Source organism: Melanostigma gelatinosum, assembly GCF_949748355.1.
Source record: "Melanostigma gelatinosum genome assembly, chromosome: 10".
Lineage (NCBI taxonomy): Eukaryota > Metazoa > Chordata > Actinopteri > Perciformes > Zoarcidae > Melanostigma > Melanostigma gelatinosum.
Genome location: NC_136643.1, coordinates 4052159 through 4077935, shown reverse-complemented (window position 1 = coordinate 4077935; position 25777 = coordinate 4052159). Strand labels below are relative to the sequence as shown.

The following is a 25777-nucleotide window of genomic DNA, read 5'->3' as shown; positions in this document are numbered from 1 at the left end:
GTTTTTATTTGATGCTGTAGCCGACGACAACGAACCGAGAGAGCGAGCCCGGTGTGCCTTCCTATGCATGAAGGTTTTCCCCGTCACTGGGAAAAAACAACCAAGACCAGCAGGGCAATTCAAGCCATTTTTGTCATTGTCATTTGCTAATTTAATAGTCTGTAGAAGAGCCGCCAACGAGCCGCTGCAACTCCTCAGCTGCTGGCACGGCAGAGAGAGACAACAGGGGAAAACATTTCCACTTACTTTCATCTTACTCAGGGAATTAAGGATTTATTTTGACCAAAGCGGAGTAGCTGATTGTTGGAAGAGTGGAAAGACGGGTGTCTTGTTTGGTAAAAGAGAGAAAAACTTGAATTCAGAAGGTGTGCAGTTGTATTTTTCTGTTTCGGTGGGAAAATATTTCCTTCATTGACATTTTGTGAGTGTGTTTAGTTTATTTCTCAGACTGAAAGAGAGCTCGCCGCTTGCGTGCAATGCATCCTGGTACATGTAGGCACAGCTGGCATGGCTCCACCAGCAGGAGACTTCAGCTTTCTCGGTCAACACAGCACACACTGGAGACTTATTTCTTCTTCAGTGGACTACATTTACCATCAGCACTGATTGAACATCCACATAAAATGTGTCAAATTTCCCACAGCCAGTCTGAATCCAATCAAAGACACATGCGCCCAACAGTAGGGCACACGAGGACACATGCAGACTCAGTGATTACTGACAGCAGGAACAAAAGTCTGCCAAACTAATGGTGAACAAAGTCTGTTTTGTATCTGCCCACAACAGCAACAGTTGTGGTGATCATTTCCAGGGACGGAGTTGTATATCACATAAATAGACACTGATGTAATGTATTTAACCTCCCTCTGATCTAGCAGCTGTCTGCCCTACATCAACGCAACGTGTCAGCCCGATCAACTTGTGTGTGTGTGTGTGTGTGTGTGTGTGTGTGTGTGTGTGTGTGTGTGTGTATTAGAGGCTCAACATGTGCTGGTCGAAAGACCTGGAATATCAGAAGCAAAAGCAGCCCTGCTAGCTTTTGTCTTTCACAAATGTGAATCCAAACCACAATTCATTATTGTACAGATCATATACGTTTTCTTGCCAAATCTTTCTCACAACCCAAACGGGGCATGATTAGATTAAAGTTTTACGAGTTCTGTGCTCATAGCTCGGGCAAGCCTCCTCTCTCCCATCTTCTCTATACTCAGGATCCATTTTAGGAATTTATACATCCTGCAAGATGGCATGCTGTGATCGATCTCCACGTGACAGGCAGGAGGTCAGAGGAGACGAGGAGATGAGGAAGCACAAAATGAGAGGATCTTTCTGTCTTTGTATGTGTGCCTGTATTGGCGTGGTCGTCCTTCCAGGCTCCTGGTGCGGTCAACTCACACACCCGCCTGCAATCGGCTCATCATCCCTCCCAGTCTACATTCCCGTCTCCCATCAGCTCATAGCTTCAGGTTATCTTCTCTGGCTCTTCAGCCACTCCTCGCTAGATTGATGTTCACTTACGCTTCACGCTGAGCTCAAAAGACTTGCTCGAGTGATTTTGCCTCCTTCTGTTTTTCCTTCTCTAATGTTAGTCTCGTTGTCCTCCAGGATCCTCACCCGCCTGCCAGTCTGTCTGTCTGCCTGCCAACCCTCACGCCAGCCTCACCATTATTATGTTATACACAAACGAGGAACGAACAACCGAGGCAAGCTCTCACCTTTATCTATCTCACACATATCTTTGAGACAGTTATGTCGTCGGTTGTTGTGAATGTGGTGCTTTCATGCTTTCTGCTGGATCTCCGTTCATCAGCCCTCCTCATATTTATCCCCCGATTCAATAAAAACTCTGTCTCACCACCTGTCTCGTCCGTGTCCTGTGTTCGGCTCCCAGACGTGTTCCAAATATGTGCATGTGTCTATAGGTTTTGATCCGATAAGTAATAACAGGGCCAGAATCCCTGCTGTTGATTTATATTGCTAAAAGCAGCTAACATACTTTTATGTGGGGGAGAGAACGGTTTAATGATTCATGAGCTGAATGCATCATTAATAGGCTACTTTAGGAAACTGGATTTACAGATTAATAAACATTCAGGAATTTAGTGTAATAAAATAATAAGACTCATAATAAAGACCTGCGGTGCGGGGTTCGGGGAGGTCAGGCTCTCCTGGGAGGTGTGGCTGCGGGGGCCCGGATGAGACCGGTAGAGAGGGTAGAGCTGGCAGTGGTCGTCCTCCTCGGAGTCCTCAGGGCCGGGCAGATAGCTGCCGCTGCTCTGGGGTAACCAAGCACTCCCACTGCCACAGGAGGAGTAGCTGAGCCGGGAGACGGAGCGAGACGGAATGGTTTGGCCGTCTGGGTACGCAAGGTCATCTGGAAGAAAGATGACGGCAAAATAAAAATGTCACTTCTCATGGTAAATTATTTGTATTTAATCAATGCTAGACAATATGATACGCTGAAAAGAAGCTGTGCATTCTGATCTGTCACCATGACTGTTACAACAGTAACATGACCACCCGGCCCCGGTGCTGTGCTGATGATGCCGGCTCAGTTCAGTTTACTTTATCGAAACCAACAGATTTGATGTTGTGAACTAGGCAACTTGCCAAGGCAACTTTTTTTAAAGCAGGTTGTTTACAAATGACTTCTATGTGAAATACAATGAGTGGAAAACAATGGGAGGAATGTAGCTCTAATAAAATACACACACATGACATACAATGAGGACAGCGTGGCCACATTTCATGTTTGGAGAAGTAATCAGCCGCTGCAGAGCTCTGTAACAGCCAGTTGGTCTTTTTTTCCTTAAACTTCGTAGGTGAGTGAACATTGTTACTAACACTACAGTGTGGGATCTGAGATGTTTTGTCCTGTCTTTACCTTGCTGTGGAGCTATTCCCAGGTCCAGACCTTTGCGTTGATCCTTGAAAATCCGGTGGAAAACAGAGGCCACATCCGCCTCAGCAAGCATCGACTCCCTCTCACCTACATCCATGTCCATGATGTCTTGGGAGACGGGCGCCTATGAATGAGGATGGAGAGTGGTCAGAGCTAATTTTGACAAACTGTCAAATCAGTAAAAAGGAGCTAATGATGCTGTTTCAGGCTGAGCTGGAAACTTAGCACCAGAGGAAGAAGGTGGTTGAAGGCATCGGGGTTGTCCCCGGTTCATAAACTGAGGGCAAGAAATGATAACAATGACAATAACAAGACGTATTGTATTGTTATTCTGAGCTCCATGATTATAAGAGAGTCCCTGACATTGGTGAATTTGGTTTCCCGCTATTAAAATCATTGATAGTGGCACATATACTCTTATTCATACTCTGCAGGCAGATTAAAGTTACTATGGACTGCCCGAGGCAGACTGTCTGTACCCTGCTGCTGAAAAACGAGAGGTTTTCTACGGGCACTCTGGTGCACGGAAACACTACCGCTTTTGTCCACAGGGGCGCCAAAATCAACACAAAATGTGTTCCTCGTGGTAGATTTACATACATTTTCGTGTATTGATTAACAACAGAAATAATGTAGTTCAACAAAGATAATATAGAATGAATCTATCTATATTTATAAAATTACAATGGAGGTGATCAACCTCTTAATTTAGTGCTTTACTGGCATTAGTTTGGTGTGTGGATGTTTGGTATGTTGGTCATAGCTAATAACCTCTGCTTGTTTAAAGCCACGAAGATTAGTTTGGTTTGGGGAAAAGCTGGTTCTGGGGTCGTCCAGCTTCCTTTCTACCTGATTCCGCTGTCCTCTCGATTGGATCAAGTAGTCGCAGCCCAGTTCAAAATCAAAGGGATCAACGGTTAACCGCCTTTTGGTCTTTTTCATCTTCGGAGAGCAGAAAGGGAAACACCATCACCAACAGATAGGAGAGAGTAGAGAGGGAAGACAGATGATTCAAATGAAAATGTGTAGACCCGAAGAGAGTAAGGATTCACAAATCAGCAAATGGCACTAGTATTGAGCTAATTTAATTTTTAACACAAGTTGACAGCGTAACACTTTGATGGAGGGCCCGCCCTCTCTCCAACTACCCGGACCACATGAGCCCCAATGCACAATGTAACCAATTTCTTATTGTTTCTTTTGGAGAACATTTTGTTCCTCTCGAAAGACATACATGGCAATTTAAAAAAAGAAAAAATCCAGAAGGATGAAAAACAACAGTCCTTAAACACTCCTCTACTGGACTACTGTAACGGTGTGTTTACAGGTCTCTGTAAAAGTCCGTCAGAAAGCTGCAGCTGATTCAGAACGCTGCAGCTCGAGTCCTCACTAAGACCAGGAGGGTGGATCACATCACTCCAGTTCTGAGGTCTTTGCACTGGCTTCCTGTCCAACAAAGAATTGACTTTAAAATCCTGCTGTTGGTTTACAAAGCACTGAATGGTTTAGGGCCAAAATACATCTCCGATCTGCTGCTACCTTATGAACCATCCCGACCCCTCAGGTCGTCTGGGACCGGTCTACTATCTGTTCCCAGAGTCAGAACTAAACATGGAGAAGCAGCGTTCAGTTTTTCTGCTCCACATATCTGGAACAAAGTCCCAGAAAGCTGCAGGTCTGCTGAGACCCTCAGCTCATTTAAATCAAGATTGAAGACTTTTCTGTTTGCTGCTGCCTTTAATTGAACCACATTCAATTCATATATGAATCAATTTCCTGCATTTCTGCATTTTACTACTGCATTTTATTTCTTGCACTGTTTTTTAATGTTTTAATGAATGTTCTTAATTGTTTTTTAAATCTCCTTTTCTTTTGCCTGATGTGTTGATGCTTTTAATGGTTTTATGTGAAGCACTTGTTGTTGAACTTGTTGTTGAATTACCTTGTTGTTGAAATGTGCTATACAAATAAACTTGCCTTGCCTTGCCTTGCCTCTAATCCTCTAATCCTCTAATCCTCTGGATAAAAACACATTTCGTCTGTTGCACAATGAATAAACATCCATAACCCGGTTGTCTAATTGCAACTACATTTTCTAATCCTGGCAGCCACAAATGAGATCATATAAAGTACATGACAAATTGAGCATTTATCATTGTAGGCTACCATTTTTGTTTGGATTCGAAAAAAAGTGGCTTGGGTTAAAAATCTTTGCAGGATAAGGAATATTTCATCCAAATGGTTAATTGAGTCTTCCAGAACAGCGGTAAGTGTTGTTAAACAACCTGGGTTGCTGGTATATATGTCGTTTTATATCTGTTACCTAAATGTAATGTCGTTACATGAGAGGCACAAACTGGGGCTAGGAGAATGTCTTCTATGCTATTTGGGTCAGTGGCCTAGAAAAACTGGACTTCTTGTAAGACAGCTTCAAGCCCAGTGTTGTCAACAAAGGACCCACTCCTAGCAGGACACTGAATCCAGGCTCCGAAAACCCCACCATGTAGATTCATTGTAACATCTGTGAGTGGGTGAACATGTCAGGAAGGTTTCCTCACAGGGATCAATGATGGGATTCAATAGGCAGTACTCTGTTTGGAACAGTACAGGGCGCTCTGTCTGAGTGAAAATCAAACGGGGCATGCAGAAAGCACTGCAGGACCTTGTCGTCGTCAACATTTCAAAATAAAAAATGTATTCTCGGCAGCGGCTGCTGAGATTGAAGATAAACAAAGCTTAGCTCCCTCATTACACAGAGACTGTGGTATAAACAATAGTAGTCTTGGTTTTATGACAAATTCCAGAAGATTCCGTGCTCCTTATTTTACAACCTGTGGACTTGAACCAGAGGCTCTCTCAACTCTGCTCCGACTCTTTTATGTGTGTGATTATGTATGACAGTCTGGTATTTACCCACAATACACCGCTGCCAGTCAGACCGTGCCTAACCTTAGTTGTCACAAGCCGTCAAGGCGTCCCAGCTGTTCATGAGGGCTGGCCTAGATCACATTGATAACCTGTGTAGAAAACACTTCTGCTTCTCCAGAGCCGTCAGCGTGACAAAGACAGATGCTGACCACAGCAGACCCTGGCAGGCTCAAACTCAGAAAACATGTGCATGCTAAATGCTGGTTTGAACTGGAACGGGCTAGTCTGTTTTGCAGATGAGCTTTGGATCCCCTCACTGAAACATCTATCAATTAAGTAATTAGGAAACAGGAAACTATGATATAGACAGCTCTTAAACCTTGTCAGGACCCCCCCACACACACACACTACAATAGCTGACATCTCTAATCGTCAAACAGATTATTTAAATGTTTGTCACTCCACCCTTATTAATACCATTACATATTTTTCAATATATTGAACTAGTATCAACACAGCAAGGTAAAGACAGTATATACATTTTTTTTCTCTTACCTTACACACAGAATCATACACATAAACTAGTGTGGTATTTAACAGATTCCCCATAAAACAGTGATTTAAGTCACAGTAACTGCAAGATGTCAGTATCAGAATTACAATGACCATCACCGTGTATACACAGTATATATATATATATGTTGTTCCTTTCCCTTTTTCTATTGTTACCTGTAAAGTCACTAGTCACTGGTTTGAATTTGCATCAATAAAAATAAATAGTAAAAAAAAAGAATACAAACAAAATCTAAAGAGTGGAGCTGGTGGCAAATTGTCATTTTTGCCGAGATTAAACAAGCAAGTTAAAACTAGTTCAATTGTGTGCTGGCAGGTCTTTTTTGCTACCTTTGGACAGAGCCAGGCTAGCTGCTGTCCTCCTTGTGCAGTCTTTATGCTAAGCTAATCTTCAGGCTTTAACATTATATTGCGACACAATGGTGGTATCCGTCTTCTCATCTAACTACCTGAAGAGTGTTTCCTTTAGCGAAGTGAAGGCTTCAATTTAAAGTATGACGGGAGTTCAATTTCATGTTATATTGTCATTGCTTTTTCCACCTTTGTTGCCAGATATTTGCTTCTGATCTCCCACCATGAAAATATAGAAAAAGAAAAAAAGAAACAATCAACCGAACTGAAGTGAATGGGGTATTGTTTGTGGTTCTCCACGTGTTGAGGTCTCAGCCTAAATGAGCAGAGAGAAGCAGCAGAACTACCAGTGTTCTGCTGTACTGAGTACAAATTGATATCTGTTTCTTGTTTTATGAAGCAGATCTCTGCTGGCCACAAACTCACTACAACTTAAGTACCTACCAAATAGCTGCAAGATGCCTGTTTATTTAATCTTCTCGAAAAGCAATCAAAGATTTGGCAGTTAGTGGGGAAGCACATGGAAAAGAACCACACAGTGTACTGAATATATCAAGAAGAAAAGAGTTGCCGTACCCCCTTGTAGTGTTGTGAATCTGTTGCGTCCACACTGTGCTCCTCATATCCATCTGCTGATAAAGAAGGCGGACATGTTAGTGTTAAGCTAAAGCTTTTTAGAACAACTGAATGACAACATCAAATAAACAGTACAGAAAAAGATAAATGAAAAGAAATGCAGTGCACAAATAACATCATCTGGCTTTTTACTATGCACATTCATTGATGAGCAAACCTGAGTCACATTATGCAGACTAAGTTCCCCATCCTGAGTAAAGAATAACATCTTTCTAGCCAGCCATTTTCTTTATCTTAACCCAATGACCTTTTTCTTTCAATGCTTATTTCGTATGGCAAAAAGGGGCAAACGGAGGGAACAATGTGTGTTTTCAATGTGCATTTATACATAACAGTTCCCTCTTGGATACGAGAGACAGAGAGAGAGAGAGAGAGAGAGAGAGAGAGAGAGAGAGAGAGAGAGAGAGGGAGAGAGAGGGAGGAAGGAGAGACTGGGAACATCAAAAGCTGCAGAGTGAAGCAAATGTTAAGAATGAGCTTCCCCGATCAGCAGATAAAGTGATGAAGTTGAAAGCTCATGCAGAACAACAACATTGCAGATTAGGTTTATGCTCATTCCAGTGAACAACTGTGACCAGTTACTGCACTGACACTCTCATAATTTCCAACAGAAATCCACTTGAATGGCTTTTGTTCCATCACTCAGAAAATCATCTGCAGGAGAATTGCGCAGAAGGACATAAAACACACTAGAAGTAGCTAATACCACCACTGCCTCGTAAGATAATGATGAATAATAGTAATACTTTCCATGAACAGTTTGTTTCAAACCTTGTTGCTTGTGACTAAAACTTCCCTGGCTCTATTCCTCTCCTCTTGATATGCCAATGTGAATAAAAGCCAGGCGGGCAGTGAATGTGCCTGCCTAACCAGAACCTAAACCACTGTACCCACTGTATGAAACCTGCAAGGTTTGAATGGATCATTTTAAACAGTCAATACTTACTTCAGATAACCCTGAGTCACCATTGTGTATATTCAGATTCAACTTTATGAGGTATTGATTTCGTAAACTAGGCAGCATACTAGTATTTAACAGCCACTTGACTCTGAAGCGGATCTAAGGAAGACCACACACACACAGCTGGGTTAAGCCTCTGTGGGGCCCTGGTGGAAAAAATGTGTCTTTGACCCGTTTGTAGTCATTTCGGAAAACACAAATATATTTAGGGATTACAAGGGGCCAACAAAACAGGTAATAATGAAGGCGCCACCTTAACATTTTTAATGTATATTCCAAAACAAACTTGCAACTAACCACATTACGACAGACCAACTAACACATGACGTGTATAGGGCCACTCTGCCTGGTAATCCAGCCTTGACCACACAGACTCAGTGAAAGTGACATTTGTTTTTACTGCCAGTAACTGAATGTCTTGGTTCAAACAGCTCTAGCGATGGCAAAGTTAGCCCGGTCTGTCGGTTGGACTTTGGTCAAGAGAAATATCTCAATCCATTAAATGCAAAGTCCAGTCGCCAAAAAAGGATTGTTGGCTTTGCATGTTTTTGCAAACCGCAAATACGTTGAATGTCTACATTTTCATTCAGGCAGAGTAAGTGATGTCGTGAACGAAAACAAATATCAGACTTTTACCCAGAAGTTCTGCGTGAAGCTAAAAGTAAATGTTGACTTCACACTTTAAACGTAGTGTAACATAAGAAAGTCTGCTAATGGTGGTTGCTCTTTATTGACACTAGTTACGTTGTTACGTTACGTTGTTACGTTACGTTGTTACGTTAGAAAGTTAGCTGAGGGTGGTTGCTATTTATTGACGCTAGTAACATTGTTAGGTTACATTGCTAGATTACATTTTTACATTATGTTATTACGTTATGTTATTACGTTATGTTATTACGTTATGTTGTTACGTTATGTTGTTACGTTATGTTATTACGTTATGTTATTACGTTATGTTGTTACGTTATGTTGTTACGTTATGTTATTACGTTATGTTATTACGTTATGTTATTACGTTATGTTATTACGTTATGTTATTACCTTATGTTGTTACGTTATGTTATTACGTTATGTTATTACGTTATGTTATTACGTTATGTTGTTACGTTATGTTGTTACGTTATGTTGTTACGTTATGTTGTTACGTTATGTTGTTACGTTATGTTGTTACGTTATGTTGTTACGTTATGTTATTACTTTATGTTGTTACGTTATGTTGTTACGTTATGTTGTTACGTTATGTTGTTACGTTATGTTATTACTTTATGTTATTACGTTATGTTGTTACGTTATGTTGTTACGTTATGTTGTTACGTTATGTTGTTACGTTATGTTATTACTTTATGTTATTACGTTATGTTGTTACGTTATGTTGTTACGTTATGTTGTTACGTTATGTTATTACGTTATGTTATTACGTTATGTTATTACATTATGTTATTACGTTATGTTATTACGTTATGTTATTACGTCATGTTAAGTGACATTGTTATGTTATTATTTCAACCAAACCTGCATCTTTCTTCTAACCTTGACCAAGACGATTTTTTGCCTAAACCTAACCAATCCTTTCACAACCTTTAACCTTAACCACGTGGCATTGTGAGTATCTGCAAGCATGATATGAGGCTTATGCGAAAAGTGTTTATGAAACATATTTTTGGTTCAGAAACGTTAACATTCAACATATCCCGTGGTTTGCAGAAATTAATGCCAACATTTTTTTCCGTGGCGACTATGTTGGGAGCGATTCTCATAAAATTTTGATCTCCAAAGTGCTACGTAGGTGATTCTCTCAATTCTCATCTAATACCTTCAAAACTAATAACAGATTACCATCAGCTGTACTTTATGTTCAGCCCTAATTTGCCAACGTTAGCATGCTAACACGCTAAAGTAAGATGGTGAACATGGTAAACATTGAACCTGCAGTCAGCATGTTAGCATTGTCATTGAGAGCATGTCAGCCTGGTGACATTAGCATTAGGTCAGAGCACCCCTGTGCCGAGGGAAAGCCTCACAGAGAAGCTAGCATTCTAGTAGACACTTCGTCTAAGATTTGATAAAAAGCACCGAACTGTTCAATATAAGGGAGAGAATAAGCATAATCAAAAGATATATGTCTGCCTACAATATCTGACCGTTTCTCATGATTTAGATTGAGTCTACTTACTGTGGACCTCCGGTATGCTCTGTGTATCATATTCATTCGGCTCTGGAAAACAGAAAAAACAAAAGAAGACATGTCTTGTGTTTACTTACAACTTGAAATGAAAATGAATGACGTGAGGTTTGCAATTTTGCAATTCGGTAACCATAATAAATAGCTCAGCAAATTGGGATGATTCAGTTTGCCTACTTTCCACATAAAAGTGTAATCAGAAGCAGAAGCAGCAGTAGCACCATTTAAGGAGCTGAGGTCATCCAACTAATTGAGTTACATTCTTTTTTTGCGAACGTGAACAAAGACTGTGTTGTGAGCACCAGTGTTGCATCTCCCCATGTGCACAAAGATACTGTGCTCACTGGATGACACCCTCCGAGCACTGTGAGCCCAACGGACCACAGCAGCACATACAGCAGAAGAATGTCTGTGTGTGTTTGGGAGTACAGTCATGCATGCTGAAAGTAATCCAGGTGCTCATATGAATGTCTGCATGTGATGAGTGGCTGGTCATTTTAAACACAATGCATCTGTTAATATTCATATTTATGGCTGCGTTTCATAACTGCAACACACAGCTGGAGTCCACGTTCAAAGACACGACAAGCCAAAGTTTTCTTCTCCCTCCCTCTCCTCTTTCTCCTTCCCTCTCTCTGCTGGTCGCTGGAGCTCTGCAGAACTGAGTCCTTCAAGTCCAGGCACAGAATGGGAGACATGTGACTGGAGGATCACAAGGCCCGCTGGGCTAAGCCAGCGAACCAGCTCTTTCTGTATCCCGTCCCAAAATCCTCCAGGGTGACTCAGTGTAAGTAGTACCTGGAGTCCCGGCTGTCACCTCATGATTCATTGATCTCACTTGGAGACCTGCGGTGTATAATAATGCTTAAAGCTGATATACAGTGTGCTTTAAGGGCACTCTTTTTATGTGCGCTGGGTTTACAACGAAATGTGTTGGGATTTACTTTTTTTTCTCTGCAATTGGATATTCAGCACCACAAATGGGGACAAACCAAGTTGTGTGTGTGCTGCCTTCCACTCCATCCTATGCTCTGGGCCTTGACCAGAGGATATTGGCAATGCTGCGTGAACAACTTCAAAAAGAAAGCAAAAAGTTTCGGAAAAAGGTTTGGACGAAGCCTGATATTGTCACTGCATCAGAAACACCCAGCTTCAGAAACACAAACTTTTCCCCCCCAATGGGAATAACTTCTGCAGAGGTACAGCATGCAGTGTAAATGTCCCACAAGGCCGAGCTTCCGGTCAGTTAAGGACAAAACCTAACATTTAAAGCGGGATCTGCATCCAGGCCTGAGACACTAGTCTGTGACAGCCTCGGCACAGCTGTGAAGAGCCAGAGTTGGGGAAAACAGGAAAGATGGAAGAGATTAAAACCCTGTGACAGATTTGGCAGCCTGTTGTACACAGCTCACTATGTGGAAAAGAGAAAGGAAGTTCATTCTTGTGACTCAGTGTCACAAGAATGACGGGTCTTAACAGCCAGGTGGTGTCTTGAGAAGGTGTTGGGCTACTAGGAGCTTCAAGAACGCCATTCTTTTAAATGATATTCCACAATTCAATGTTCTTTTTGTGACGGTGGGGAGCACGGTCTAATCTCTTATGTTCCGTTGGGTTGAGATTTGGTGACTGCAAAGGCAATGGCATTCAGTCCAATAGTGTCTACTTGCATGAACCTAAAGAGCCTATTTCTTATTGACAGGGATAATGTGAGCTTCACTTAGAAAACAAATTCAGTACCAAGTCCAATTCTTGAACTGGAACTTGATAACTGACACAACCTATAACATATGATGCACAAGTCATGGTTATGTTTATACCAATTTTTGGATTCAACAGGCTAATACACATTCTCCATGCGATAGAGTACAGAATGCAGCTGTACAGAATGCAGCTGTTGGATCTCCTTGAAGCCTTTCATTTATTGGAGATTTGTTGCAGTGAGCTCAAGATGACATCCACTTCTGGCCTGCAGCTCCCCCAAAGGGCTTGTAAAGAAATGAGTGGAACGGATGGAAATGAGTTCAGGTTGCCCCCTTCAAAGCCACCTTGACCTGAGAGCTGACATTCTACCACATCTGCAACATTTGATTGGCACTGCTTCGCATTCTGGCAGACATTCCCAGTTGGCAGCTGCCCAGTTTTTGACTGTTGACCACTGACCAGCTTCAGTCAGTGGGGGTTAATCTCCACAGAGACCACAGTGACAGTATTTGTTGAGTAAAGGGATGTGGCGCGATTGACTTACTACATGCCAATTTTCACAAGTGGATCAAGGATTAAAACATTCCACTCCTGAAACCTTTTCCAAAACCAATTAGTTAACAAATTCCCACGTTTTGTACATTTTCTGTCCAGAAAACCAGCCACAAGGGCATCTTAGCATTACAAACTCACCTTCAAGGCCATTTTGAGAGCAGCTGCTAAGCCTCCTGAAGAGCGATCGCATCACCTTGGCACTGCCGAAGCGCTTAAAGCGGGTACGGACGTTTTCGTGGTACCACTCCAGAGTGCCAATCTTGAGGACCCTGTTAAAAAAAAGGAAGAGGAAAACTAGATACTAATATTTTAAACACAGAGCAGTCACATGAAAAGTTGTTAGAATACAAACATGCCAACAACAGGGACTGAGTACGACTCTTCTGTCACACAAAGCAAGAACACGGCATTCCTGATTGCTATGCTGAATGCAGCTTTAAGCACGAGATGTATAGCATGATCTGTTCCAGACATCGGCTGAGGTCAGTGAAAGGGCTTTTCGGGCTCGGCCACATCTGAGCAAACAATAGTCTAATGTTTACATATGGAGCTGGAGCGAGCTCCAAAAAACCCCACATAACTCATACATTATATACTACATTCTAAAAAGTAGAGCTGCCAAATCCAAACAAAGTCTTTGTCCACGAGCTGCTGAAAGGCTTACACATGTATTGATGAGGTGCTTTCTTGCTCACACCACTGACTTTGTTCCTGCATTTAAAAACCTCTATAGTGGAACTTTAAAGTGGAGCTCCAGTGACTTTTGCCCTAATATTCTTTCATAGCTGACTTACATTAATATTCATCAGAAGCTTTGTGTCAGACCTCTAGGCCCTAGAGGTCACGGGTGTAATGGATGTATACTACCAAACATCATGTTACATATGTTCTTTATGAAACAAGGTTTTGGTTACAGGGGAAGTATGGTATATAATCTTCATTTTACTCAAAGCCTGAAAACAGCCGCTAGTTGTATTGCATTCCTTTAGCATGGATAGTGAAGCTCTATAAAGACATAGACAAGGCAGCCCCACAACTGTAGAACCACAGAGGCACGAATTAAAACTTGAGTTCATGTTTCTATGGAATGACATTTCAATCAATCAATTAATACATACTGTACATACAGAAATACATATGCAACACATACGAAATGAAAAGAATCCTAATAGAAAAAATATATATATTTAAATACATGTAAATATGAACATATTAATGAATCAATAAAGTTCAATAAATACATGTTTTTTGTTCGAAAACAGCACCTGTTTTCAAAGGACAGCTTTTATTTATTTCAGGCGACTTTTATAACATAATTCCATGACCTGCCAGTTAGCACAGCTGTATAAGTATATAGATAAGGTGAAAGATAAAACAGACCTGTTTATTTAAAAAAATAAATTTTTATTATAAAATATAATTTGAATTTATACTTATTCTTGTTGTTGTTTTGCTCAGTGATCTTACAGGACCGTTTTGAAGAGCTGTGCACCATCAAGATGTAAGTTGTAAGATGAAATATCGGAGTGAAACTGAAGGGCTGGTAGTCTCCAGGAAAAAGAATGGTGGGTTATTGCTGATGCACTGTACAAAAATATGGACAGTATGTAGAATGTGTGACTTCATCCATAGGCATGCTGTGGATATGGGCCATATGGGCCAAATCATTAACAAACGATAAACTCATCTGCTCTAATAAAATATTATTTATAGTTATTTTATCGTAAAAAAATCAGTATAATGCTATAATTTCTGTTATGTTATTATTATTACTTTGTTAGCTGATGAGAGACGGTAATATTAATATTATTAATACATTAGTAAACTATTTATTAACAGTTAATAATTGCACAAATTATACCATTTTATTAGGATATCAAGTATTTGTTAATGACTTTGAAATGATTTGTAACCTTTTATGAAATTCTGTGTAAAACATCTGTAAACAAAACGTCGATAAATGGACCAGAAACCAATTAATAACCAATTTACCATTTATCAATGATGGTTATTATTTGTCATTTCCTACCTGGCCATGTGACAGGGATTGCACACCCAGCCGAGCTCTTTCTTGTTGAACAGACTGCAGGACTTGCAGATGAAGAGCTGGCAGTCCAGACACTGACACTTGCTGTTGACCAGGAACTTGAAGGGCTGGAGACATCGAATACAGTGTGACTCAGCCAGGCTGGTCTGGCTGCATAGCAACTCCCTCTTGGTGTCTTCTTTTTCAATCTTGGTCTTTAAATCCCTAAAAAAGACAAAATCCCAAGCGTTCAGTAAAGTACAATGAAAGAGATAAACATGTTTATTGATGAAAAACTACTTTAATGTATTCTTGAGATACAGGTTAATGAATTGTAGGTAATATGCAGAACTCGGCACACAAGAGAAAACCACTTTTTACTTCAGGACTCCACACAGCCTCACATAAAGTGTGTCATTATTATTTTTTTTTATAATTTAATAGGACTTGTTGCACTTACATTGCTTCATTGCTAACATCTTGTATAGTGGTACAGTTAATATGGCTGTCAACAATGCTGGTCCATTTCAGCTGCAGAAATAAACACTACATAACTGTTTTTGAATGTACATCTTGCGACAGGAAATAGTTTCGCCAAATTTTGGCAAACAAGGTTTGCGCTCTATTTATGACAGAACTCAGTCTTATTTGGCATCAAACCTGAACCAAAACCAAACCTTTTGCTCACTTAATCTGGCATCCAGAGCGGTAACTGAAGAGGCCACCCAGAAACACTGAGCAGACCCATGAGCTGTTGTTTGCCAAGAAATAGTTCCGCCTTGTGTACCCCTCTAAACATGGCAACTTTGACATTTCTGTTGACATTTGGGTACATTTCATGAGACAGCTTCAGAGTTGCTGGTAATTGTATTTTACTATTTGGCCCAGATCCAGGCTAGCTGTTTCCCCCTGACTCCAGTATTTATGCTAGGCTAAGCTAACCATATCCTACACTACTCATCTCACTCAGAAACAAAGCCAACAAGCACATCTCTGAACTAATACCTGCTGGATATATTTGAAGGTAAATTTCCAACGTATTATTCACTTCATGTTTTTACAGCTAATAAAATGAACCGTATACCATTTCTTTATACAGAGATTTTATGAGTCAAAATGCTGGCTGACAATAATGAGTGAAGCGATGCTTGTCAGCACACGGATGGCTTCCTTTTGGCAACTCTGTGTCAACATTATGTCAGTCTTGTTACAGGCAGAAAAAGCTGCAGCGTTTCTCCAGGAAAGATTTAGTGCTACGGTTACAATAAAAAATCAACAAGATAGGTCACTGTGCATGGCCCCTTCATTTAGATCTTAATCGCTTCAGCATTCTTAACACTGTATAATGTAAATAAGCAAAATGTGCGACAATCTCATTATGTTTAGTGTCCCTTAAAGTGACATGGGTGTGTTAGAATGTGTTTATTACCTAGAGTAAAAATACTAATACTGTACCAGGCAGCAACCTCCAATTCTGAAAAGTGAAGCCAATGTTGAAGTGCCTTAAACTTGCATTCTCTCTAATGGCCATCAGGGGGCGACTCCTCTGGTTGTATAGAAGTCAATGAGAAAATGACTCTAGTTCTCTCTTGATTTATTACCTCAGTAAACATTGTAAACATGAGTTTATGGTCTCAATCTCTAGTTTCAAGTCTTGTTCAATACAACATGATGTTCATTTAGTAATTTATTATTATCCATTAAGAGTCAAATAGACCATAACGCAGGGTATGCTTTAGGGCGGGGCTACCTTGTGATTGACAGGCTGCTACCACATCGTAGTCCGGTGTGGGAGTTGTTCCTGTTTTCATCTTTGAAATTGTGCGCTTTCACAGTGTGCTTTCAGTTCATGGAAGTTAACGGTAACATTTTGCTCGACTAAAAATGTCTTATTCGGCGTTCGGTTGTGCTGAGCTCTACCGTCTCAAGTCACTTTTGGTGTGAATTAATGTAGCATGTGTATGTGTGTATCATTTGGTTTCACATTACTGGTTGACTGACAATGTTGTCCTTTTTTCACACTTTTAAAACAATTGCATAATGCATACCTTTGTTTGCTCAAGTTTCATCACTCAAACTTAAACAAGTAATGCTTTTGTTGAAGCCTTTATATTGTACACCAAAAACAAAACGGATCCCCCTGTTTCCCGAAGTGTAAAAAAAGAAAAAAGAGCTGTGGTTGTTTTGTGGCTAACAGTGGTTGAGTCCTCACTGATGATGGGCTGTAAAGAGTTATTTGGTGCTACACTTTACAGTCACATTTTTAGTTATTTAAGAAACATTCATTTTGAGTAATTATTTTGCAGTTAGAAATAACCCCATTCCAGCCTTTAATTAGTTTTCTTCCATTTAAATCAACACTTCTTCTTGTAGCAACACGTAGTTAGTGGAGAAGCAGTGGCAGAAAAGTTACTTTCTTTCTTGTAATTATTTTAGCAATGTGTTTTAGAAATGAGTGAATCTGAGCTCCATTATTACATGTGAAAAAAATCTGTCTTCAAGTAATAAATATAGCTGTGCGGTGCAAAACGTCCGGCACCAACTTCAGTCAAATTCTTGTTAAAAACTTAAAGCAATGGTGTGTAGGATTTGGTGGCATCTAGCAGTGTAGTTTTAGATTGCAGTCAACTGAATACCCCTCTGCTCACGCCTCCCTTTTCAAGACTGCGGTAACGTGAGCCACAGAGTACACAACCGTGGTAACGCTGCTCGTCTCGCTCAGAGGTCATCCCCACCATAATAACACGACTTCAGGAGCAACGGAAGTGAGACGGAGGCTGTTGGTACCACGATTTTACACTCTGTAAAACTTGGTGGCCTTCAGGTAATGTAAAAAAGTTAAAGGGGCCAGAGTTTGGTTTTTCCCTTCTGGCCCACTGTAGAAACGTTGTGGTGCAACATGGTAGACTCGGGTGATTATAAACTAATGAACACATAATTCTTGAATATTTTGTTCCATTTCTGCTAGTAACCTCCCCCAAAATGCTACAAACTGGCCAAATAAAACCTCTTCCTCTACTCTCTGAGTTGCAGTTCAAATGCCTGCTTTGAGTCAGACTTTTTTCTTCAGCAAAGTTTGAGGCATTCTTGTGCTGATTGCTGGAAAAGAAACAGCCTCACTCAGCGCTGAGAGATGCTGACGGTAGTGGAGAGGAAAACATTCAGATAACAAATCCCAAATGTCACGCAGCGGGTGGAGTCTGGCAAAACACCCACAGAGGATGAGAGGATACTTATTGTTTATTAAAGTTTTTTTAGGCCATGCTTTTTAAATTACAGCCCAGATCATCGGGATGAATTGGAAACTCTCGAACCGTGAGCAGATACAGCTGATGGCCATTAGCAATATGATTTCAAAGTACTATCTCCGGAACATCAAATCCCACAGATCTGATGTTCAAGATGGCCTTCTGTACTCAATAAGATGTGTGCTGGAGGCAACTTTCAGGCCTTCCGAGCCTTCCCCAGTCTGTGACTGTGTGGTTGTCAGCATTTCATAGCTGATGTGATGAACTGCAAGGGTTTTTTAGGGTTTTCGTTCACGATGTGGCTGAAAGCTCTGGAGTATTTCCGGTATGTGGATCTTGCACTGAGATTTAGCTCGGTACAGTTCTGGACTAAAATGTATTTAAGAAGTAGTAGGTTTGGAGAAACATAGAGGGGTACCAGCACAGGAGCAAGCAATGTACTGCTGTGGACGGGGCAGCAGCTAAACGTATAAAAAACAAGACATTTCCAACATTGCCATGTGTTATTATGTCATTATTCGTGGCATTTTGTGTTTTTTTATTTATTTCAATTTAGTTATGTTTAGGCAACAAAACCATTTCGTTCGATTGAGGGAAAAACGTCATGGTTTCAAATAAGTAAGTAAATTAAGTAAAATACGTACGTGAACAACATAACCCTCACGTTTTATACTACGTATGTCTCTCGTTCAGAATGTAGTCACGCAGATGCGTTTACATTGCAGTAAAGTACAGACTACAGAATGTACAAATGACAAAAAGCAAGAAAGGAGTTCTTATTGAATGTAAAATGATTGAATGAAATCAAAATTGTTGTGTCATTCATACACCAATCTAGTTTATTTTCACCTTTGTCTTACTTTGCCATCAGACAGTCCTTTCCGGTGGAGAACTAAAGCCGTTACCTACACTCTCTTCAAAGCAACTAGACTCCTTAGACTCCTGGGCGACTGTGGCTCAGTGGAGAGCAGGGTCAAAGAGTCGGCGGTTTGATCCCCGGCTCCGCTAGTCGCATGTCGATGTGTCCTTGGCCAAGACACTTAACCCCAAAAGTGCTCTTGAGCTGTGCTTACGGTGTGTGAATGTTAGTTCGTCCTGGTGGCAGGTGGATGGCTATCAGTGTATGAATGAGTGAATGATGACAAGTAGTATGAAAACAATAACACAAACGAACCAATCGAGGCAGCCGTAGACCGGCAACGTCTGCCAATCATATATTTTGCACCTCCTAAATTCATTTCAAACATACTGCTTATGATACATCTGAAATGTGAGGGCCCTCATTTGCAGCAGGTGATTTATTCTTTGCAATATTTATATGCTTTTATGAACCATTGTAAAATGAAATAAAATTTCACCTCTACTACTTACTGTATTATAGTACTTTAGACTGTTTTACACACAAGTGACGCCATCCACAGTCCTGCCATTGCTTTCACACGGTTCCACAGCAAGCTAGTAAACAAGGATGCATACAAAGCATTAATGCTAGAAGTTTTGTTTGTTCATGAGAAAACTCCACCTTTGAGTTGAGACCTTACATTTATGTTCAAATGAAAGGAATGAACACTGCACTACAGCACTTATGAGACTGTTCTGTCTCTCTCCTCCTTTTTTCATGCTGGAAAAATTAGAGGTCATAAAAAAAGCCTTACATTGTAAATAGTAGACGTGACTATGTTTTACTAAGTTTTGTCCTCAAAATGCTCATTTGATTAGACGCAGGTGCTGGAAAGTTTATGAGGCAGCTCGGGAATCCGGGTTCGCCAGCCAGACGTTCACTTAGACTCAGACAGTTATAGAGACCAAAGTAACTGATTGTTCCCATACATGGTGATCTGCTCGCCATGTCCGTCCACACAAATCAAATCCTCTCTAGTTTAAATGAACTTCCTGTTTCAGATGTTCTTAAAAGAGTTTGAGCTGGTGTGTGTCTTTCATCTGAACATCACAACCTGATATGCTGCTCTTTGCCTCTCTCTGAAGTCCATAGTAGAACCTGACAGGCTAACATGCACTCCAGTGGGCTGGTGAGAGTGAGACAAAGAGATAAAAAGCGGGACTCACACACACAAACATACAGCGTTCCAGAAAAAGAATAAGCAGTTCACGTTAGCTTTGCAGATATGTTTACATGAAATTATCAATTTTCAGACAGCCTTTTAAAATACCACTATAATGTCATTAAATAGAATGCATTGCCTGGGTTTGACTGACATGAACTGATGTGATATATTTATTTATATATAATTACAATGTGTGTGAATGTGATGGTGTTTTGCCATGTATTTTATATATATATAAATATATACATATATATGTATATTAAATATAGTAAATGTATATTTCATATATATATGACCAGACTATCGCAGGGCTGACAGATAGATACTTCAAGTTGACACTTCTGCAGTGGCTATTACTATAAATATGCTTCCTGTGAAATCATGTGAGGAGTTTTGAAACTTTTTCTCAAAACACACTTACTAACCGTATACAAATATGTATTTGTACTATTTACACTTCATTTTAGTGGAATTGGCAAAGGAGAAAAATTCAAAGTAATTGCCAAGTTAAACTACTTCATTCTACAATCCAACATGTGTGGCTTTTACAAGATTTAGGCGTGACAGTTTTCTATGTAAACCATGTGAGGATCTGTACCTATTTATAGATCGCAGAGGCCCGGGATGAAAACGAATAGCTGAAGAAGAACCTTGGCAGGGCCCGCAACCTACTGTGTGGTTGAAATTGTTGTCTGGTATTTGTGAAGGAAGCTCACGAACGTAGACAAACCTACAAGGCACCACATAGGAAGGTTCCGACTCCTCGGGCTGACCAAAATGCTGGTTTTCTTAACCAAAGTCGGACCCACCATCTGTTTCTTCTTTACGAAATGAAGGCTGCTGACAAGAAGTTTCTTGGAAGGTCCCTTGTATCATGCACATGCAGACACATAAAGGTACTATGTTTAACAGAGTGAATGGAGGGTATGGGAAAATACAGCGACTGTATGAATAAGCAAGAGATTTGTCTGAGATAGCGAGTTTAAAAAAATATGTTTTATAAGTTGATAAAAACTATCCATGTTTGAGCCACATTTCATTGAAGGCTCTGCACATCAACAGGTGCTTTCAGTCACTCTGGCTGATTAGACCTCCAATCAGGTGGAAGTTGGGTGGAGCTATATGGAAATTGGGTGATGTCACCAAGCTATAAACTCAGGAACAATTTTCACACTCACTTGCAATAATCTAACTTGTAACGTTTTAAGCAACTAAGCTAATGTCCCACCCACACAGGTGTCTTCACTACAGGACTGTGTGGGTGGCCCAGTTGCTTAAAAAGTTACAAAACAAAAACAATGTGCCACTGAACATTTTCTTCATTTTGTGGACTATCCTTACTATCCTAGAGGATAACTGCTGCTGCTGTGCAGGGGCCAACCCACATCCAAGCATTGGAAGAAATTCCCTCTCAACCTCTTCCTCCCACAGCCTGATATCTAAACCATCCATCCGTCACTGGTGCCAAGGAGACATGTGAGCAGTATGTCGGTGAGTCAGCAGCAAATGACTGAATCGTCTGTTGGAAATGTACAGCTCAACGAAGTTGTCCAGCCTTCAGGATAGAGTGCAGTATGTAGTTTCCACTCTGTTGTCCGAAATTTAAATCAAACAGCCAGCATCTCTCACCCGATAACCAATTATCTAGCATTGTAGATGAGAAGACAGGACATGTGATTACTGGCTTACCATGAAATGTGAGTGCTGCCGTGGCTCGTGGTAGCCATAGGTAATATCGATTAATGATCACAGTGGCTGCTTTTCAGCAAAAGTAACATAACACACTTAACATCAAGCTGTAAAGTGTTTTACATCCAGTGACTGGAATGTGATTTGTTTGTTTCTACACCTGCCGTTCTGATGAAGGTCCGTTAGACCGAAAGCTAAAACTACAGTGTTCTCTGCATTGATTTAAGTGTTCTACCAGTTTGAGCTTTTTTGATACTTCCAGCACCGTATTTAAGATGAAGCTGGGTGAAGCATTGGTTATCCTGCATTTACTCATCTTTCATTTAGAGTCCTGAATTCACAGAGCAATTGAAGGTGACCAGAATTAGCACAGGCGGTGGAGACATATTCACTTCAACTACCAAAAGCCCTAATGGCTTCAAAACAAGTTGTTACAAAAGAAAATACTTCACCACACGAGTCCCAGCTGAAATATATGATACAAAAGACTTTTAATTTAAAATAGTAAAAATATTTCTCTGGATTGGATAATAGGGTCAGAATTTCAATTAAAACATCTGGATTTAAATTTAGGCTGCAGTCAATTTGAAGTAATGTATGATTCATTACTATTTGTGTTTTATTAATTCCATCCCCCAAAGATACTACCTGTATGCAGCATAACATTAAGTTAAAAAAGGGAATCCATTGTCAGGCTAATCCTGAACTCATGATGCCGTGAGCATCAAAGGGATGACTTCTATTGGTTTGTTGAGAAACAGATGTGCATCGAAAAGAAATAAAACAACATACCCAAGTCTGTCCTCCTCCTTCTTCCTCAGGTCGAAATCTCTCTGGACGACTTCCCAAACATGCTTGGCCTCCACATCTGTGAGCTGGGAGAGATCCAGCTTCCTGCCTGCTGTGGTGGCGGCAGGCATAGTTGCGAAGCCAGGCTGTCTTGTGCTGGGCTACATTTGGCCAATAAAAAAAGTTTTAAGCTACACGAGGAGGATTTTGAATGCGAATATTTAAGATCAACTGCAGTAAAAACACTACCAAATGTAAAAATAGGTCACTTAAAATGAGGTCACTTGCATTCTCTTTTCCAAATAATCAACCAGTGTTGCACTGCAAACCCTTTTATGCTACATTGCTGAAGTTCACAACTTGACATGAGTGGTAATCCGTTGGTCAGGTTTATCGTGTCACGTTCACGGTACAAATCTGTGTGACGAATGGTTGAAAATACATTTCCTGCAGAAGGCTTGCACGTGAATGCCCCTGCACTCATCGGGGGGGAGATGGGGGAACACATTTGATACACAGCTCTCTGAGCTGTAATGTTTCACTGACCTTTTGCAGGGAGACAATTTACCAACATTTGATCACGTTAACACTCAAAAGGTTTACAGACAGTGCTTATTCCTCTCTATTTAATTTTGTTGCAAAAATGACACTGTAAAACTAAAAGGTGCATTAAAAGACATCAAAAAACATCAACAGACGTGAAGAAGTAACATTTCTGAACATTATAACAGAGTATACGTAACTATGTATTGCGTTGCAGAGATATCAACTGAAATGAGCATGCTAGCCGGCTGGCTGAGGCCCGTCCTGTCTTGCAATAAAGAAAAGGCGATAGTGAGTCACTGTGGCATCCAGTCTGTCGTCAGTCCAACACGAGAGGACAAATAAGTAGAGCTGCCCCAATGGCTTGTTAATAACACATCCATGGTCTGTGTGCAGGCTGATAGTGGGTTTATTGGATTCAATCCAAAGTGGCAGAAACAGAAAAAGTCCTAAATCCAAAAGTCATTGGTTAAAATAAAGTTGTTTTCTCATTTCTACCACATTAAATAAAGTCCAATAAACAAACTATCAAAGTGTACATGGACCATACAGACCCGCCAGACAGTAAACACAACGATGGAAAACATCAACTATAGGCAGAAGCCACACATGGAGATTATACGATTTCCAACAGTTTGAGTGAAGTTGCGTATTCTTGTAGTTGGCTGTGAATGTAAATTTGCACTGTAAATTTAGATTCTGTGGATCCAAGTAGTCGAGGTGAAATGCTGCCACCCTTTTCGTCTGGAGCGTTGCACCTTAATAGGATCGGTTACAATTTACGTGTCATGTGTCGATTGGAAGCAATTCTTTCCAACTGCGACTAAACCGCAAAACCTTTCCTCGTAAAAAATAAATTATTGCACAATTGCAGGTAGTTGCTCGTCAGCAAAAAACTTAAATAGTAATATTAAGCATTTAAATAAGCGGCTCATGCTGTGGTGTTTTGGTGGGGGCAGTCTATCTCATGATACTTTTTACTAATGTCTGAATGAAATTGCTTTCTTGTGTTTGTATGTCATTCAGTCATGTGCCAATGCCTGAGTCTTACTTCTTCGAGAAAACTGCTGCCAGTCTTTTAGGCTCCAAACAAAACAGACCAGAATAATAGAACTGATCGTGGGTCAGTGATCTGGAGCGCAGGTCTAGATACGGAGCTTAAACCCTCTCTGCCACAAGCATCCGTCCTGTGATCCGGGGAAGGTTTGGCACAGTTCAACCGTCACATTGCTGAGGGATTTGAATCAAGTCTCTGTTAAATGGAGCATGCCCAAATCATTTCACGTGGTCCAGGTTTCAGCGGATGACGTGACTCAACTCAGGCTGACGAGAGAGATGCACACATGTACACACACATCTCATCACACACGCAATCTGTACCACTGAAATGCAGTGAAACAGACTTATACATAATCAGAAAAGGAATGCTCAGAAACATCACATAATTGTCTTGTTTACTACAAGCTATATCAGAAAACCTCAGCTGACTGGCGAGCCGAATCTAATTTCCGCTCATGCAATTGGGCACTAATGGTAAAAACAAGTTTAACACAGAAACAAGACTCTGAGTAGAACATTGTACTCGTCCAGCTTCATAAAATAGTTCTTACAACTTTCCCACAGTCAAATTGTTACACTTGAACAGCCAAGCAGTACACAGAAGCTCAACGTGTACTTGCATAGCGGGTGTGAGCAACTCCGTATCCTACTCTGTTGTATTCAGGGACCATAATGAAAACATGTACTTTAAAATTGTGTTGTTGACTTTCACCTTTAATAATGTTTCTCGCAGTATTTTATTCCTCAGTCCAATCTTAATTGTAAAGCGTGTTGTCTACAATTGTCCCTGCATGAAATCTCCTGTTGATACCACACAAATCAAGCAGGTGCACATTCGAAGGACTCCTTGTGTTTGCAAAAGGAAGGTTTGGCTTGATAACAGGTGCGGAGACACACAAACCTGGAACAGTTATACCAGCAAAAGAACAAAGAGCGTACATTTCTTTTTTTTATTCCATTCCAAACCACTTTACATTCTCTTACATGGAGTTTTAAATGTGCCAATCTTGGCTGTCTTTTTTTTATTTAAGAAAGTTGACGAAAGCTGTTTGGCGTTTGCTTTTAAAAGCTTTAAAAGTTTCGAATAACACGTTGGAACCCTTTCGGACTTGAGTTTGGTCAAACATGTAATAATCCCACTGTTCCACACTTACAGCATAAGTAGCATAAATCAAAAAGAAGAGCCAACAACAGGATTAAAATCAATAATGTCTGTGAGATACAAACACACCATTAACATCATTTTTGTTCTCTTAACATCATAAATGCATGTGAATATGTCTTACCTTGGTGTTGACAGAGTAGCCTGCGGACAGTATTTCCTCTGAAGGGCAGACCAGGCTGACTGCAGGGCAAACTAAGTAGCAGACAGCAATGCTAATCACATGTCTAGTTAACCAGGAGGAAGAAAGGGAGGGAGACAAGCCTCCTCTTCGCCTCCCTCTACCTCACTTCAAAGGGTCTGGCTGTGTGCTTTGCCCCCCCCCCCCCCTTTGACCTCATTGACAGCTGTGTCAAATACATCGTGACTGTTATTCTTGATCTGCATAAAAAGTAAATCAATCGGTTTGGAAGCAATCATTTGGAGCATGTCATGGCTTGGACAGTATTCAAGTGTGCAGTGATCA

General features: G+C 40.6%; 1 protein-coding gene across 1 annotated transcript in view; it reads right to left on the bottom strand.

Annotated features, from left to right (window-relative positions):
* The window catches only part of mlphb (melanophilin b), a 39567-nt gene extending 14100 nt beyond the window's left edge, over positions 1 to 25467 (bottom strand). The window contains exons 1-9 of the mRNA XM_079277675.1: positions 25436 to 25467; positions 22551 to 22708; positions 14759 to 14980; positions 12868 to 12998; positions 10465 to 10506; positions 7271 to 7326; positions 3752 to 3844; positions 2885 to 3026; positions 2136 to 2374 (exon numbers count right to left, since the gene is read on the bottom strand). Of these exons, the coding sequence (XP_079133801.1) occupies positions 2136 to 2374; positions 2885 to 3026; positions 3752 to 3844; positions 7271 to 7326; positions 10465 to 10506; positions 12868 to 12998; positions 14759 to 14980; positions 22551 to 22678 (1053 nt within the window). The 5' untranslated portion in view covers positions 22679 to 22708; positions 25436 to 25467. The remainder of the gene's footprint in view (positions 1 to 2135; positions 2375 to 2884; positions 3027 to 3751; positions 3845 to 7270; positions 7327 to 10464; positions 10507 to 12867; positions 12999 to 14758; positions 14981 to 22550; positions 22709 to 25435) is intronic.
* Between the last annotated feature and the right edge of the window lie 310 nt (positions 25468 to 25777).